The sequence below is a fragment of the Cinclus cinclus genome, chromosome Z (assembly GCF_963662255.1).
Source record: "Cinclus cinclus chromosome Z, bCinCin1.1, whole genome shotgun sequence".
Taxonomy (NCBI): domain Eukaryota; kingdom Metazoa; phylum Chordata; class Aves; order Passeriformes; family Cinclidae; genus Cinclus; species Cinclus cinclus.
In genome coordinates, this window is record NC_085084.1 from 13,370,208 (window position 1) to 13,389,915 (window position 19,708).

The 19,708-nt window shown below is 37.0% G+C and overlaps 1 protein-coding gene across 2 annotated transcripts in view; it reads right to left on the reverse strand.

Annotated features, from left to right (window-relative positions):
• The window catches only part of PCSK5 (proprotein convertase subtilisin/kexin type 5), a 220,905-nt gene that overhangs the window by 108,403 nt on the left and 92,794 nt on the right, over positions 1–19,708 (reverse strand). For both annotated transcript variants that reach the window (XM_062512702.1, XM_062512703.1), the window contains exons 7-8: positions 15,541–15,713; positions 1,171–1,383 (exon numbers count right to left, since the gene is read on the reverse strand). In XM_062512702.1, the coding sequence (XP_062368686.1) occupies positions 1,171–1,383; positions 15,541–15,713 (386 nt within the window). The remainder of the gene's footprint in view (positions 1–1,170; positions 1,384–15,540; positions 15,714–19,708) is intronic.

Below are 19,708 nucleotides of genomic sequence, written 5' to 3' on the forward strand. Positions count from 1 at the left end.
GCAGACTTGGCTAAGTAAAAGATCAGGCTGGGGGACCACAATCACATCTGCTCAGCTTCTTAGTCTCACTTAAACATGAAGAGGTAAGTGAACATCTTTTAAAGGTCAATGAAGGGAATTCAATTACAAAAGTGAGGACTCCTAGTAGATATTATTATTATTATTATTATTATTATTATTATTATTATTATTACTACTACTACTACTACTACTACTACTATTACTACTATTAAGCAGGGAGAACAAGAAATATGTCAGGAAGAGAGAGAGGTGGCTTCAGTGAAGCAAGTAAAGAACAGGAAAACCATTGGAATGAAAAAGAACCTCAGAACAAATTTAAAACAAAAATTAGACCATCTGAAACTAATGAGGAATCCAAGAAGGGATGGCCAGCATACCAGAATCCTGAAAGACACGGCAGACAGTATTTAAGAAAACATAGAGGCAAATATTTTTAACTCTTTATTGACACCAAGAAAAGAATCTGCTAAGGACCAGTAAGAACGAAAAGTTAGATGAGTCCTTAAGAAAATGTGCAGAAAAAAAAACACCTCCAAATCCTTCAATTTTATGACCCAGAAGTAATAAATTTCTGTAAGTTAAACCGTAGAATAAATAAGCAGGAAAGAAGACAATATTAGTAAACCTCATCAACCTGAGTACAAAGGTTAAAAGGAGTAGAATGCTGAATTCTGGAAAGTATCCTGAATGCTTTCATTTTGCAAAGGCACATAGGATGTACAAATACTAATGATATCAACAGACTATCAAACAGAATTAAAACTATTTGTCATTTTCCAGCAAAGATGAGAACTTTAGGGAAAATGGATGCTGGCTGCTTAGGATTGAGAAGAGGAACAACACAGAAAAGATGTGCACTGAATCTAATTTTCCTTACAATATATTTCCAGAATAGGCAGCAATATGAGTAATAACTGAGTGGTACTGAATATAAAAGAGGAATGAAGCTGAGTCAAAACAAATCTGAGAAAATAGAGAGGTATCTAGGTAAACTGCTAATATAAGTATAAAACGTGAAAACTATTGGTAACTGGATTTAAACCAAATGGAAGATATTAGTATAAATTATTTCTCTTTCTCTCCATCCCCCAAAGTCACTGTGCAAAATACAAACACATAGACATGAAAAAAAACAATTAAAGCCCATACTATTTTCCTGTCATAGGATTCTCCACTGCTGTATGTTGTAGCTAGCGTGGAGGCACATTCTTCCAGATACCATGGCTTTTTCCCACTTTCAGCTGTGCTGCTTATGGAGATAGTGTAGATGCTATTGGTGTAGCCATCACAGGAGCAGTGGTCTCGACTTCTTCCACCATTTCCAGATGCCCAAACAAAGACTGAACCTAAGCCTCTTCGTCCCTGTTTGGAAACAGTACAAAAGATTTTATTAATAATTCTTCTTTTCTTCCCCAACTGCTTAATAGCCAGGTCTTTTCCCCAACAAAGACATCTCTTGAGGAGAAGAAAATAACAACTACCCTGAGAAGAATTTGAAATGAGAACATGATTTAGCAGATTTCAGAATCAACATTAGAAAAACTGAGAAAATGAGTGGTATGAACACAGCTTTAGAAACAACTTTTATACAGTGTTTGTTGGTCTGCGTCCATGTTATCTAGATGTAGCAAGAAAGTCAGGCTGAAAACACAGATGAAGGAGAAAAATATACTGGATTGACTTTCTGGGTTGCAAGCATACATTGCTGGCTTATTCACCAGCATTCCCAAGTCCCTCTTGAGTCCTTCTTAGCAAGACTACTTTTGATCTGCCCATCCCACAGCTTGGACTGATATTGAGGATCGCTCTGATGTAGGTGCACCACCTTGTACCTGGTCCTATTAAACATCCTAAGATTCCCAGTGTTCCATTCCTTGAGCTTGTCCAGGTGTCTCTGGATGGTATTCCATCTTTCAAGAATGTCAACTGCACCCCTCAGCTTGGTGTCATCTGCAAATTTGCTGAGGATGCACTCTATCCCTTTATCTATGTCATTAATGAAGACAGTAAACAACACTGGATAACAAAACCAACAACTGAGGGACACTTGTGACTGATGTCCATTGGACTCTGAGCCATTGACCACTGTCCTCTGGATGTGAGTGTCCAACCACTTTCTTATCCAACAGTCCATTTGTCAAATCCATCTCTCTGCAATTTAGAGAGAAGGATGTTGTGGGGGATTGTCATAGGCTTCACAGAATTCCAGGTAAATGACATCTGGAGCCCTTCCCTTGTCCACTGACAAAGTCACTCCATCATAGAAGCACACCAGGTTGGTCAGGCAGGACTTGTCCTGGGTGAGGCTGTGATGGCTACCCCAAATCATGTGCCTGTCCTCCATGTGCCTTAGCAGAGCTTCTAGGAGGATCTGTTCCATGATCTTCCCAGGCAGAGAGGCAAGGCTGACCAGTTGGTGGTTCCCAGAGTCCTACTTTCTATTCTTTTTAAGGATGAGTACAATCTTTTTCCAGTCACCTGGGCCTTTACCAGTCTACTATGACTTCTCAATTATCATGGATATAATTTGCAAGTATACTACCTGGTAGACTTTTCAGCAAAGTAAGTTAACTAGCAAATTCTCCTGACTAGTGTCTACATAAAGTTACATCTCCAAAATGCAAATTTCAAGCAGTGAGAAAAATTCCAAGGTGTGAAGTTTAATGTACTATGAAATACACATTCTCCAAATGGGATCAGTTTAAATATTACAGTTTTTTCACTTCCTTTTCTTGATCATAGCTAGTGCACCAACAGAAAGATGCAAAATAGCAACATTTCCAGTGTAGTGGGGAATTTTTGTTTGTTTGGTCTTTATCTGTTTGGTTGATTTTTAAATTTTTTGTTTATTTTTTTTAAGACTATCTTTATGAAGTGTTACAGCTCTCCCTCTTCACCTTTCTTCACACACAGGTCTGGAAAGCAGTATTATATTATTACATATGGCCAAACTGATACCTGACAGGAAATTCAGAATAACCACCAATACAACCAAGACAGAAGAAATAAGAGTTCAGGGTAGTCAAGCCATAGCTTCCACTTTTTTTAAAGTTTTGTAAAAGAACTTCTCACAAAGATGCAGACAAAAAAAATGTCCTACTAACAACAGTCTGTCATTTTTCTGCTGTTACCATCAGATGGTTCTGTGTGCAAACAGCAGTTCAACATGATTTGTCCCATGCAATAAAAACCTTTTCACTGCAGGATATGACTGTATTATTAATTTATTTGCACAGAGAATGTGTCTCTGTTTCATTAGATGTATACTTATGCTGCTGTGCTAATAATGAACAACAAACTGCAGAAACAGGCGTTTGAATAACTTTTGGCCATAGAATGGTGAAAACATCCCATGGATGTTAGAAATTCTGCATTTAAAATTTAAAAATTATGAACATCAATTTAGATTTTTAATAGTAAAGGCAGGACTTTAAAACTAATAGCCATTTGCACCTGGATTTGCGTTTTCATGATAGGATTTTTTTGGTAAAAAAATTATGGCAAGTATTTCTTTAACACTAATGTCTCCTCCAAATATAAACGATCCAAAGTAAAGGATCAATGTATCTGTTATTGCAAGAAAGTAAGTAAACATAAAAAGTAAGTACCATATTTATTGACCAGTAGAAAAGAGTATTTTCTATCTACAAAGTAAGAATTGCCATTCCTCTAATGCATTGCAATTGTGCATATATAAGAGCCCAGCACTTCACAGAAAACAACAGCATTACCTTCAGATCAGAAAACATGCTAAACATCTTGTTCCTAGACATTTGGCAAAGCCAAAGTCTTAAAACAACAAAAACGTAACTGTCCAAACTAATTTCAACATTTGTGTTCAGGAGAAGTCTGGATCTGGTGCTATGTGATACAGATGGTTTAGGCACTACAGTGGTAGTGGTAGGTGGAAAGTTGGACTGGCTAATCTTGAAATCCTCTTCCAACCTTGATGATTCCATAATCCTATGGTCCTATCAACTTGGCTAAAATAATTTTTTAAGTAAATAAAATCTTGTTTACCATTTGGTTTTCAAACACTCTGCTTTAATTCGGCAGTCCAAATCATGCTTAGGAAAATACAAACTTTTTAGTAACTCTGCCCAACAAGTAAGTAGAGCAAGAGTGTCAGCTGTTCTACTGTATGTGAATGTTATTCCCAGTTGTCACCATTTAAATAAAGACAGTTAAATAATAGTTGGACTGTGTTACAAAGTTAAGATAAACACATGCAAGGCACTATATAGCTTTTATAGTTTATCTAAATCTATCACTTACCATCTGCCAGGTGCCCAAGAGTAGGTATCAAGACAAAAATCAAGCCTTGAGAGGCCAAGAAGCCACGTGTCATTTATTATTCAAAAGCAAAGGTGCATTTACAAATCATACAGGCAGAACCCGTACAAAACTAGTAGTTAGTAACTCTTTATAGAAGCAGCATAGAAATGTTGAATGAATGTCCAGCAAAGTGTGCTCAATGCTTGTCTCATGATTTTAAAATTTCATTCCCTCCCCTGTAGGGATAGAATTATTTCTGCTCTTCCATTTGTAGTGACAGCTAGGGACTGCCTCCTATAAACTCTGCATGGTGTTCATAATTCTGCACCTGTGCTTGTCAGTGCACCGAATCAGAAATGAAATTAAATTTTCTCCTTTTTTCTAGTCTACTTTCTTAAATTGCATTAAATGTCAAATCATTTTAAAACAAATCAACTGTCCCATTATGCAAAAAAACTATTTCACTGATGACTGTGAGTTACTATTGACCCAGTCAGAGCCCAATTTTCTAATACATTTTCTGGACAAAGCCAGTGTGCTCAACAGACAGTTTAAATGAAATGGACTCAGGTCTTTTACAAAGAGGCCCCTAGGTAAAAATTGGGAAATTGCACTAGTAAAAGCATAGAAAGCATAGAGATAAAGAAGAATCTTGGGGAACTCTGGTTCTCTCTCTCTTTTTTTTTTTTTTCCTTTTCCTTTATTTTCTTTTTCTTCTTATATTTTTTTTTAATCCCTCTTATCCTTTTCCTTGGTCCCCAAGTTCCAAGCAGGTAAATTATATGAAAAAGCTAATTTTTAATTTTTCCAGTTCACCAGCATGGTTGCTGACAGGTTAAGTCTGCCAAGAATCAGAGCCAGTACAAACATGCTCATAATGACATCTGCAGAATTTCCTTACACTATTTACAGAAACATCCCCTGCTCCAAATGTGTGTGTTTGTGTATGCACCACATCTTTATGAGTAAACGAATTAGCAGTACTGGCAGGAACCTTTATATGGTAGAGGTCTTCACACAGTCATCTAAAGACAACCAGCAGTCCCACACACTTTTAAGTTGCTTAAAGCACTCTTTAAAAATACTCTAATAAAAACAGTTTCCACTTACAAGATGTAGTATGAGCCAGTTGAGCAAATTTTAACCACATTATTTTATAAAGTTTAGACTTCACACTCATTCACTGCTTTATAAGTCAAGTTGCCTTAATTCAGCCTGTGAATTCTGATTACTTCCAGCCCAAGTTATTGGGAAGTGCCCCAATAACCCTCTCTGCCTAAGGAGTGAGTTACTGTCTTGATAGATTGATCATATTTACAAAGGAACAAGGAAGAAAATGTGAAGAAGCAGGAAAGGCAGAAGACATAACAACTGACCTGGAGTAATTAAGAGTTACAGGGGTAGCAGCCAGGGAGAGGTAATTTGGCACCAATATGCTGGGAATTGCACACTGATGAGCAGAAAACAATCCATGAAAATAGAAGATGGAGAGAGAAGGAGGGACACTCTATCCACACCTAGAGCCTAAACATTTAATTTCCTCTATTCTCCCCAGTACCATTCTAAAATTACTTAATATTTTCAAGAACAAAAACTACTGCCAGAAAGTGAAATTGATCCTGAATTGGAAGCTGGAAAAAGTAGCCCATGGTATGATCTCCTCCTTAAAAACTAATTCCTAAACAGGAAGTATTCATAATTGAATGTGCAGAACAGAGGCCAGTGTTCTGGAGACCTAAAAAACCTACTGCGCAGGCATGTATTTTAAGTGCAGAATAGTACAATCACTGTAATGCCAGGCACCAAGGATCACAGCATCCTGAAAAATACACCTGTGAGATACATCCCCTTTCTTACAGTTTTTGCTGATTTCTGCACTCTCTAGGATCTGGACTGCTGCCCTGTGCAGAAACAAAGCACTGCCACGCTGTTCACTGTCAGCATTTTGCTTTTGACCAGTAGCAGCTCCTAGCTCCTGCTGACTTTCTACCAGTCCATTTAACCTCTTATCTGGGAATGAAAAATAGTCTGGCACAACATCCTTAAAAGACACTTTTGTAGAGTGCACAGTACTGAACTTGAAAGTAGGCATCTCTCCAAAAACAGATAATGGTAAGCTGAGAGTCCAAGTCAGCAACTCTGAAGTGCAACCAGAAGACAGCCAAACAGATTTTTTTATTTTTTTTTTTAACAGTCTTCTTAGATATCAAAAGCAAAAACTGACGAACAATTCTGTTGAGGTATCCACACTTTGAGAAAAATTCATGTTTGTGCATAAAATTATTAAAAATGCACACCTATGGTATCTATGAGCAAATGAGTAATGAGCTGAACAGGTATGCATAGATAAAGATGCATGTTTGGGGGAATGGACAAAAAAAGACACCCGCGTTTTTACATTAGAAGTTATGTTTTCACTCTTAGGAAAACAAGGAAGTAAAGAAAATATTTCCTGTTGCTGGAACACAGCAATATATATACACACATAACGCCTATGCAAAGCAAAAATATATCATTACCTACAAAAAACAGTGACTACCTTATATTGTTAGAAAGGGAAATGGTTGCTAAGAAAGGTTACTGGCTACTTCTGAACTAGCTCCTTAATTAAGAAAATGAAAGACAAAATAATTAACCATGCTTAAAAAAAGAAGGAAAAAAAGGTATTTTATTATCGCTCAGGATATGATACCTCTGAAACTTTGAAGCTATAAAACATTCTAGTGTGCATATAACAAAATCCCATATTAAATAACCGCAAGCACCTATGTACTTACACACTAATTATCAGGATATATCAGAGGAACAATTCAATATGTAGGCTTCGTGGGGTGTATTGTTTACTTTACTCTTCATAAGAAAAGCAATTTAAACAATTCCAAGATATTCCCCACAGAGCTGTAATTAGTGCCTGGAGTGCAACCAAAGAATTGTTGGCTGAAACCTGAAATACGAACATGTGGAATATTTGAATGAATTTCTCATTTACCTAAACAAAACAGAGCTAGCTCAAGGACTGCATGAATCACAGATCTGGTTGAGGCTCTCTCTCTTATAGTATCATTACTATTTACCAGGATTTGTGTATTGCAAACACAATGTGATAACACCAGAGTTTGCTTTGCCAAAATTTCTGCACAAAGCCAAAATAAACAAGCAGCGCAGAGGAAAGCTGTCAGTGTGAGAACTGGATATGTGACTGATGTTATACACAAACACCCATTATATGGGATGGGTTCAGGCAGTTCTCATTGCCTTTTACTACTACCTGATTAATCGCTCCAGAAAGGAGCCCAGGGCCACTAGATCCACACAGCTGTTGTTTCACTGCTTTTATCACTCTTCCTTGCAGAAAACCTCAGGTTTAGAGATGTCTGTTGAACTCCAGGGTTTAACAAAAAGAACCTCCTATTTTCTGCAAATTAAGCTCTTTTCAGTAGACAGCAGGAAAACACGGCTCCTTCACCTCTACTTTTTCAGACTGAGGACTTATTTTGTGCAGTTTGTCCCATTTAGGGAAACACATAGGCTGTGTGGAAAGTCACTGATTGCTCCCAGTTTTGTGCTGTCAACTGTTAAATTCTATACACAGAAAACTTTTGACACCCAAATTCCAGTGATTTGCATTCCAGAAATCTCTTTTCTCCTATGTGGCACATAGAAATACATAGATACTACTGTTGTTCAAATATATGAGTGAAGTGTACATGTGACTTGCTCACACAAAGAAACCAGATTCATGTCTCAAAATTGCATACTCTGAAATCTATATACTTCAGTATACGGAAAGAAATTAATTTGCCAAAGCTGCTTTTCAGTATAGTTTTTTTTCAAATTAAGATTTACTCCACAAAAAGAATGGTGTGGTTTGATTATTTTTTTTTATGTTCAATATATAACCTGTTTTAGAATGGGCATCCAAATCCAGAGGCATTTTGGCAAGTCCAATACCAGCAATGCTATTCTGGCTTGTTTCAACAGTTTCCATGCATCTGTGAGATGGGATGAGGTAACCAAACAGTTTTGGTTTCCAGCATACTTTGTGACATTATAAGGACAATGCACATTTTGGGTATATTTTCCTCTAACTCTCATACAAATTTTCCCATCTTTCAGGATTTTTCTATTTCAGGATTAATGGAATGTAAAAACATTTCTGATATATTAATTATTTTTCTTCATTTGTTTTGTGCTACATGATGACTATCTGTGAAAAAGCTCATTTTTCAGAAAGCAAATGACAGCAATTTTAAGGTTAGCTTTGTGGGGGGTGGGTGGTGGGTGGAAGGGCTCAAAAGGAGATTGATGAGGAGAGAGAAAAGTAAGTTGTTTATAGAATTGTTTTGGTTCACAGACCAACCTTGCACCTAGGAGATGTTAGAAAATACTCAGTGTGAGAGAATTCACATATTTGTGTTTGCTTTGGGTTGTTTTCTGTCCGCTGAAGAAGAAATGAAATTTTCTCAGAGTAGATAACAGGATGTTGTTAAAGACCTTAAAGCATTCTTCCTGTAGGCTGGAGGCCTCTTTGTAAGGGGGGAAGAGAGATAAGAAGATTTCTGAGATTGTAAAACTCAGCCTCGTGAAGACTTATGCATGCTCCAGGCTCTTTGATATGTAATGAAGGGCTCAGGCCCTGCTAAAATGAGCTTAGTAATGTATGTATATACCCTTGTTTCTTTGTAATCTTCCACCCAGTGAGGTGATGGAATAAATTTATTTTTTGCAGTGCAGATGTGGGTTGTACGTGTTTTGGAGCTAGCTGCATATATTTGGTTAACACACTTTGCTCCCATATTTCCCAAACAAAATATAGTGTACCGTATCAAAGTTCATCCAGGCATCACTGAGCTTAAATACTATTTAATTTACTGGAAGGTAATAGTCTGAATTTTACTTTGTTTGAATGCAAAAAGTTGCTACCTGTGTGCAAACAGTAAAGTAAAGGATTACTATTATTAACTTAATGATGTATTAAGGTTATCACCTAACCTCATGTTTGCAGGGAACCCCCATTTGCAGAAAATTACATCATATCAAATTTAAACAACATCTGCGAAGTCGTTAAGGCATCTGAGATACATGAGCCAAATGCACAGTATTCAGACCTAGAAATTAGGCTTATTGGTAAGAAATAAAGGAAGGTGGACAAACTTTGCAAAGCAGTGGCTTAAGGAATTTTAGTTCCGAATATATCAGAAACAAAAATGGAGGGAGGGAAGGTATTTAGGATGAGGCACAATTTATATCCAGGAACAAATGGGCAGAAAACTGCACATGAGGTAACCCTGTTGCAACTTAGATGAAAATCTCTAACCAACAGATTAATGTTTTCCCAATAGAATCAGAGGGGAAAAAGTTATGATTTATTCTAGAACATAAAATGCTCAATGTATATAAAGGGCACAGTGCCTGTGGTGGTAGAAAGCTGTAGCTGTACTGGATGACGTACCAGACACTTCATTTCCTGTCTTATGTCCTATGTTCCAGTTCAATTTATCCAAGAGATCACTTGGTTAAAATCTGTAATGACTTACACATGAAATTTTCTAACACCATAAAATGAAACACAAATACAGCAAAAGAGGCACTGTACAGTGGAAATGAAAGTAAGAAACTTAGATAAATAAGCTATATTATTTTCAATAGTGATAGTTACTACTGCCTTGCAAAGCCATGGACATGACATTTCACTTAAGACTGGCTGTTCCCAAAAGATTTACAGAAATCAGAAAATAACAAATGGATCAGGAGAACAGGGATATTGATGAAGCAACAACCATGAAATTTTGCTGATTGCGTTTATGACAAGACAGGTGCAGATGATAGATGTTAGAACTATGATTATCAAGCCAATACTGCTACGTCTTGTGACATCAGCAGGAAGAAATACAATGAAAAGAAAAAGAAAGAAAAAGAAATGAAAAGAAAAAGACAGAGAAAGAAAAGAAAAGAAAAACAATATTGAAGGATTTTTCAAGTTCTATTATGCAATCAACATCCAACTCTAGTAGAGTTAATCAAAGTTTATCTCAATATGTTGAAGCATATGTATATATCTATATCTATATTTATATCTATATCATCACATGTTCAAACTTCATATCATAGATGCAATCAGGATACATAGTATATATGCAAATTATATTATAGGTAAATGCCAGGATCTAACACTAGATTTCATCAGCATATTGCAAGTCATGTCTTCTGAGACCATCCCCAAGCACAGCACTAATTCATCTCACTGATTTTCAACAAGTATTTTTTGCCAACTAATTGGAAATGTGAAAGAAGTCTCATGCAAGCAAAACATATCCATATATGATCACAGACATGCATGTGTTGTTTAATATGTTAATATTAAATATTATGCATGTTAACAACACAGATATATGTTATTTAGATTCAAACAACAGCTGTACAAGGTGAAAAACCAAAATACACAGTCTAAAAAGTAATTTTAATAATCTGCTGTGTATCACTTGAAATGTATTTTAAAACAGCCATTTTGACAGTCTTCCTGCTGTAACTTCTGCCTTTGATTTCTGAAATGCAATTCTCTGGCAAAGTAAAAGAGAATAATTCCTCTTGGTGCAGGCAACACGTCCTACTCAGGATGATGCAGAGACATGATGACAGGACAAATAAATTTAATAGAAACATCTGTGGTAAAACACTGGGAGCAAACCTTTGCCTAGACACTTGCAAACAGTGAGCAATCTCATCCACTTTCAGAGCAGAAACATAGTAACTATGATTATGATAATAATAAATGTGAAATCCTTCTTCTTGATTTCTCATTTTCTTCCCTTTTGTCCCCCACTCTTGCATATGGGTAGGATGCTTGTAGTGATTGTAAGAGAGCTTTTCTGCTCCCAGCAAGCACTTTGAACACACACTCTGCAGACAAAGTTGTTGAAGCGAGAGAGATGAGAAGAGGAAGTGCTGATAGGAGGGAAGGCATGAAGCTGAGTTTGCACAAGAGGCTCAGCCACATAGCATCTGATCATTAATGCCCATCAAGTATTTTGCCTTGAGTCCAGCTTGCTAAACAGAGTGGTGTCACGGCAATAAAATGAAGGCCTCCGTGCCAAAAGTTTCCATTTCCCTTTCTCTCCACGCTCTCTAAGTTATATTAAGGATGACCTGACCAGCTGCTGATTTATATATACTTCCTGATGTGTACTACAGAAACAACATAAAGCATGCAATTGGTAAGACATTGGAGAGTGACATAATCAGGTCTTTGAAACTCTTCAACGTAAAACATCCACAGGGGTCACATATCCAGAAACTTAACTAATAGGTCTTTGCCAAACAGCAGTGAGAGAGTAAGTCTGAACATCTGAAAGGCTTTTCTCTTCAAATGATGTTGACAGTACTGCAGAATGCCAGGCTTATTTATAAGGATACAAATGAGCTAGCCTGAATGCTGCATGGTGGAGCCATGAATCTGCAAGCTCAACTCCATCAAATACTTATAGCATAGTGCTTATTGACTGTGAGACACCAACAGCCATCTTAAATATGTGTTTAGATTTTATATTTAGGAATCTGGGAAGGTTTTTGTGCTCTCAATTTTGTCACAAACTCTGCACAGTCTTATTACATGATTTGGGCACAATCATGTCATGCAATGCTAAGCCTGTTTGTTCTTGAGCACAGGGTGAAATGTGACATACCTAAACTTTCCTTGCATATATTATTTTGGATATACCACCATTTGTTTGATTTTTTTTTCCAGGCAAATTCTGCATGATTACAATGGATTTTTTTCTTGATATTATTATGTCTACAATGCATTAGTATTTAAACATAAACATCTAGAACTTTCTACAGTTACAACTACACTATTTTCAAGAAAAGGACCTTCTCAACTGAAAGCATGATATAAAAGGAGTTCTATATTTGCACAGAAATTGTTTGATAGTAAAGTATTCAAGGCTTGTCTTTGAACTCAATTATGAAAATCTAGTAAAATTCAACTAAATACCCTTAAAGATGACATAAATACATAGTACTTGTGACAGGTTGAAAAACTGGTTTACTCTTCCATTACTTTGGCCCTGGGCAGAATTTTTAGGTGTATTTGACGGGTCTATTTCATGAATTCATTTATTCCTTAGTAGCCTTTCTCTAAATAGATTTGTCTGTTTCAATTCAAGGCATGTGTTGTCTCTGTGCACTTCTACAGAAAAACTGTGCAGTCATCTTTATTATTTTCTGCAGGATTTGAAAGGTGTAATCATATTAGCTCAGCAGATTTTTAAATAATAACAGTTGTGAAACAGCAGTTAATTGCAATAATACGTGCTTAAGATAAATCAGGTGCTTTTTCCATGGAACCTAGTCTCTCAGGAAACTCAACAATGGATGGCTCTTGCATCCATTTAATTTTTGCACAATGACTATAATAAACTAAAATAATAACTGTGTTTGATTATGTCCTAATTAGTTATTATTCAGCAGTACCTTTGATTTTCCTAATAAAACCAGTTGGACATAATTTCTTTTTCAGATGTTTTTAAAAATTCTTGGCATTTCCTTTTGCTGTTCCATTTTAAACTTCTAATAAACAATTTTGTTGGTACATGCATAATAAATTAAGAATATCGATATTCAAACTTTGTGAATGTCAGAAAAGAAGGTTTTGCCGAATTTTCCTGTACTCATGTGTCCTGGGTAACCCAAAATGTTATTGTATTCCTTATCCATCTGTGCTTAAAGTTGTTACTGTCACTTTGAGATCCGGTGGCCAGAAAAGGAGCAGCAACGTCGGCGTGTGTGCTGGTCCTTTTTTAAAGTTGGGGGCATTCAGGAACAAGTGCTCTTTCTCTTTTGTTCTTGCTGGGGGAGCTGAGGCAGCACAAGGCAGACAGCAGCTGCACCACCAAGCAAGAAAAATAGAACAGCCCCCACTCCTTACGGTTTCCACAGTCTGGCAGCCGTGCCTGGTCAAAGCAGGAGGACATGGAATCCAAGCTGTCCAAGCCTGCTGCCCACTATTTTTTGCCAAAGAGAAGGCAAAGTTTCTCCATGAGTTCCAGCTATTGACCCACAGATACAGCCTCCAGAGATTCTAGGTTTTCCTTCTGCTTTGTTCTTGCTCCCTCTTGGTTGATATCTGAGGGGAAGTGGGAGATTTTTAATTGTGGAGGTTTGGTTGCTGCACTGTTTTTCTCTCTTTGTTCTCTCTCCACCCCAGGTCATCTGTAGAGAGAGCCATCCGGGGAGAAAGGGTTGTCTGCCATTTTCCCTTTACCTCTCCACACATGGTCATCCATGGAGACTGCCATCCTGAGGGAGGGTTTCTCTGCTCTTTTTGCTTTTCTTTGTTTCTGGGGAATCCAGGAGGAATCCATGAAATTCAGCAACATTATAACTACTGACTATCACTGTAATTTTTTGACTGTTCCTGTTTCATTTTTTAATGATTGCTTTAAAGTGATATTTTTTCACTTACATCTTCATGCATTCATCTTTCCTAATTGGTGAATGAGTGGTGTTTAAAACTAAAAAGGGAGGTAACTAATTTTGGAGTGTCTGCCCCCTTTAATTTTCTTAAACCAAGATAAGATGTTACTTTAATTTACTCCACAGATTTTATCCTAGATGTTATACTGTTGTTGCTCTTTTCAATATTTCTGAAAAAGGTGACTAAGGGTCTGTACCCAGCATAATAAGCATTTTTGTCTGCCTATTATTACTATTGCACAATTATTGTGACTCCTTAGGGAAGTCCATGTTTGGCTGAATATTGTGATCATGACCTTGAACAATGAGTCCATTTTGGGGATATTTTGTCATAGAAAATTCATCTTTTCTTCTTCCATTTTTCTCATCTTTTAAAATTACACAGCTTATGGAAGTGTAAAAAATACAGCAATAGTACCTTCACCTGAATACAGAAAGACACGGTTTATTAAAAAGAAAGAGAATAGGTTTTTCTTGAAGTAATTCTTGTTCTGGAAACAGTCTAACTGGGAAGGTGGCAATTCCGACATGCATTTAAAATCTTTCCGCCTATATTATATTTTAAAGAATGAAAATTAGAGGTCTAACTTAAATGTTTTCTATTTCTTATCAGTACATTTTTATGTAAGTTTTGAAAAGAACTTCTATTTTGTGAGTAGAAATGAAGAAGCTTTCATAGTCAGAGCCAGATAAAATACCTAAGTACATGGAAATACTTAGATCTATTCAATTCTTTATGAGAAACTTCAGGCAGAACAAAGTTTGATAAAATAACATAAAGATAAAATTGTAAAAATAATAAGTTGACTTGTATCAAATACGACTTCTATTATTTCTCAAAAAAATATACCAAAATTTTTCTGTGTTGTTATAGAAAAAGCCTACCTCAAAAAATTAAATGTTATGTTTTTGCTGTAGACTGGTGCTTATTTCACATACAGAACAATGTACTGGTAAAATTAAATTCATCAGGGTTCTGTAGGGTACCTTCTCATATTACTGCTATAATATTAACAGTGGAACAATAATGTTTGTAGGCAATATCTATGCTCTTGCCAAGTTATTCCATATAATTATCCCCAGTTTGAGAACTTGAGATTTCAACGAGGAAATCGCTGAGTCCTTCTGGTACAGAAATTCAGGCTGAACTTTTCACAGTTGTCTTCCCTACATGAAATATGGCATTTAAACAAACACATATATGTGTTGAAACATAAAACTTTCTTGAGCAAGACCTTGGAGTGTCCCCTTTAGCCCCACAGTATTATAAGTTCTCTGAGATCAGATGTAAATGGTAAAAGAACCACGGGTATAGACCTTTTTTTACCAACTCCCTATTAAAATCATCAAACTTACATTAAGAAATCATGCAAAACAAAGCAAAACAGAAATGAAGAAAGAAGGAAACACAGTCAAAAGTTTTGCTTTAAAATTTCTTTGCAACTCAGATTTGATGAGTTGGCACTGATGTGCAAAGTAGCATTTCGCAGTCAATTTATTTCTAATTGCATCACTACCTCAGAGCAGTTTGACACTGAGGATGATGTATTCCAGTTGAAAATGAACAGAGCTGATACTTCAGGTAAGACTGACAATCAGGTCACTACAAAAGAAAAATATGTTTTTAGTTTTACGCAAAAGAAGTATTCTTCTTTCCTTCCAAGTCCTCTGCCTTTCCCCATGCTGAGCACTTGCATGTACTGAGCACAGGTACCCCTCACGTGTACACAAGGAAGCAGATCCAGGGGATGCACTTTGATGCCAACCTACCATTCTGATGCCGTTCTCAAAGGCCTGACGTGCTAGAGAAGCAGGTCCATCCACAGTCTTACCGTCGTCATCAGGCCCCCAGCTGGCACTGTAGATATGGATGTGCTGGGGATTAAGGCTTAGAGACTTTGCCTCTACCATGTCTGTCACATCTCCATCCAGCATCCGTACACCTTCAGAATGAAAAATACAATGAACTGTGCAGACAAACTCAAAATGTTTCTTCCCACCCCTCCCGAGAAAATTATTGTGCATGACACTGAACTGAATAAATATAATAATTGCTACTGATATTAAAGAAGAAAAAAACAAAACAAACAAAACCAAAAAAAAAAAAAAAAAAACCAAAATCTGTTTGGGTACCTGTTTTCCCAATAGACAAAAAATACAAAAAGATATGAATATTTTCATCCTTCTTCTAGTTCTAAAAATTACATATATGTTATTTATCCACTATCCAGCTTTCAAACTTCAACAACAAAGTTTTAAGCTAAATAAAATTTTTAAAACTACTTGAACTTTGTAATCTTTTTACGTCACTTAAAGATAACAATTTGTTTTCTTCCGCCTTTTATACTGCAGTGAAACTGCAGCACCTTCCTTGAGTCATTCACAGTTTTAATCATGTTAACAGATGTAATAAAAGGATCCCTATGGATAAGTAACCTTGGCATCATTCCTTCATTGTATGAGGCTGCAAGGAAGAAACTGGGGAGAGCTCTCTTGGGTGCAGAACGATTACCACACACTGTAGCACAGCAATTACAACAGGTTATGAACAAATACGTAACGTTGTTCAACCTGAAATTACAATATGGTGAACATCCTTCTCTTGCAGATGAAATTTTTGTAAGGTATAACCTGCAATACTTCTGTTAAAAGAATCCATTCATGTGTGGGTTTAGACAAGTCAATCTGCCAGCACTTCATGATGTTTTAATGATGTTTACTAGACTGAATAAAGTATATTAAAATCTGGAAACTGAGAAAATATGGAAGTTAATTTTTTCTAGCTGTAAGACTTAGTGATTAAATCTGAGAAAACCAGTAATGCCAGTTATAACCTAAAAAAGAAAAAAGACCTACACACATCTGGTGTGACATGTGACCAAAGGGAAGCTAAATTTTAAACAAAAACTTAATACAATTGAATTATAGAGGGATGATCACATCCACAATTTACAAGTAAGGGGCTCTTTCCCCCTTTAGAAGGCTACTCCTATTTATAAGCCAAATTTATATATTTTTAACTACAGACACATGGCATTTTGCTTATGAACTCAGATTAACGTGACACTTGTGTGTTTAGCCAGCCTATAACTTCCTATTAACAAGAGGCATAAGGAGTGCTTTGTTGAAAGAAGACTTTTTTTTCCTTTATCTAACTCAAAAATGAAAAGTGATTGTATTTCTCAGTTCACACAAAAGTTGCCTATGTTTTGCGAGATAATAAACTACAAACTGTGATCTCATTCTGAACTTTGCTTTATAAAAAGAGTCATTAAACCAACTCTGGGATTCTATGATTTTATATTTTTCTGCATAATCACAGAAAATTAATGATGAGTGAAAGTAGTGTGCTCAATTCCTTTGAAGTGTATTAAAGCATCTCTCTAGTTCTGAATAAAGACAATAAAGGTATACTGGTATTGAAAGACGGAAAATTAAGGTTTCCTTTATGATTTTGTTAGCAAGTCTAAATATCATATTCAACCAATGAACAATAACTCCAAATGCTGTCACTGGCACCTAAAGTAATCCACACCTTCTTTTTTGTTGTTATGGTGAAGTTGTCTACTTTTAAAGCTACACAGACAAGGTTGTGACTTCAGTGTTGTTCTCTGTAGTCAGCAATGGACAGACATACTTCAAAGCTGTTGGCCAAGGCCAACTGTGAGGTTCACCCAGGCCAAGTGCCAAGTGCCTTCACTTTGGTCAAAACACCCCCAGGCACCACTACAGGCTGGGGACAGAGTGGCTGGAAAGTGACCCAGGGAAAAGGATCTGGGGCTGCTGGTTGACAGCCAGCTAAACATGAGCCATCAGTGTGGCCAGGTGGTCAAGAAGGCCAATGGCATCCTGGCCTGTGTCAAGAATCGTGGCCAGCAGGACGAGGAAAGTGACTGTCTCCCTGTACTTGGCCCTGGTGAGGCTGCATCGGGAGTTCTATTTCCAGTCTGGGCCCCTCACTTCAAGGAAGACATTGAGGTGCTGGAACATGTCCAGAAAAGGGCAACGGAGCTGGTGAAACGTCTATAGTGTAAGTCCTGTGAGGAGCTGCTGAGGCTGGGGATATTTAGCCTGGAGAAAAGGAGGCTCAGGGAAGACCTTATTGCTCTCTACTATTGCCTGTAAGGAGGTCATAGTAAGGTTTCTTCTCTGAGACAACCAGCAGCAGGATGAGAGGACATAGCCCCAAACTGCACCAGGTGAGGTTCAGGGTGGACATCAGAAATAATTTCTTCACTCAAAGGGTTGTTTAAGCAGTGGAGCAGATTGCTAAGGGAGGTGGTGGAGTCACAATCCCTGGAGGTGTTAAAGAAAAAATAGAACATGGCACTTAGCGCTGTGGTGTAGTTTACAAGGTGGCAGTGATCAGTCAAAGGCTGGACTTGATGACCTTGGTCTTATCTAACCTAAATGACTCTGTAACTCTGTAGTAATAAGCAAGGTGACTTTGAGCAACAGACATCTCCCTGGATATTTGCAATGAAAATAATGCTTCTTCCTTTCTTCCTGCCTTCCTTCCCCCAGCCCCTACCCCCATCCCCATGTCTGCAGTGGATAAGTCTACTGATCACACATCCTCCAAACTGCATTTGGCATGTGGTGACAGGACAACAAAAGCTATCCAAAAGGCAATTACCAGACTGTGTTTGCAGGCTGTTTCAAGACTTCAGAGCCCTATAAAGTTTTTTTAACATTTGTAGTAATTGCAAAATGTGACTTTTCACTCAGAACAAATTTTCAATGAATCACAGGAAACATGCAAAACTGAGTTTAAAAGAATCTTTCTTTTAAAAATGTTTTTTTTTATTCAACATCTGATTTAAAGAAACAGCTGAAGTAATCCTCATCAACTGAAGACAATATACATCTGTTGTGCCATAATTTAGTGTAACTGTTTTCCCATCAGGACTTGAGCCCAGCCAAGTAACTAAGCACCCAAATCCCCACAGATGTTTTACAACTTCCACAATCAGTTTGTAATAATAACAGCAAGCTAACCAAGCCTTCCTATAAAAAGTCTCACAAGCTCTATATGTGGTAATTTGTTTAGTGTGATTATTGCAGAATTTAAATCTAAAAAAAAAAAAATCCCTTTGGCACACTGGTTTGTCCTTTAGTGAGAGGCACCTGTAGCTTAACTACACAGAAACGTATAATTTTTATAAGAAACTTGTCATAACCTGTAAAAACTGAAGATGCAGATTACAATTTTACTAAAATTTTCTTTTCTACAGGCTACATCTCCATTTACACCATTTTAAAAGAAGGCTAAGACTTTTTAAGAAACTTGGTCAACAGAAGTTCTTAAGTGTTTGGAAATGAGACAAGGAGTACAAACACATTAAGAAGAAAATTAGCATTATTAATGGATATCTTGTTAACAACTTCCCATCAGAAAGATCACTAACTGTATTTGTTCAACTGCCATTATTTTATGGCACATTGGTGGAGACAGACTTTTTTTCCCTTTTGCTTGATATCCTTAGTATCCCTTATGTGACCCAGAAGTGCATTCTTGTTTAAAGTAAAAGATATGTATCTTGGTAGAGCAAATCCAACATCATTGTAAGCAGGTGCTGCTCTATATAAGGAGAATATAATTGCTTTACCTCAACTCTAGTTTCTCCTCCAAGAATACCCCAGGAGGGCCTTTAAATCCCTGGAAAACAAATGAGCTGGATGCTAGCTCAGCATGATATGATTCAAAATTTTTACACTCTATCTGACCTGTAGAGAGGGAACACAACCATTCTATATTCACATGTGTTGCTTATAGCTGTTCTGAGGGAAAGGAACACTGCATGCCAAGTAGAGAGGTCAGCAGCAGCAAAGCTCTTAAACATATCCACCTAGTGGAAGAGGAAGCTTAACCTACCTTCCCTGGAACTTCCGCTTAACTCTGATTTTTTGCAGATTATTTGCTGAGCTTCCTGAAGTC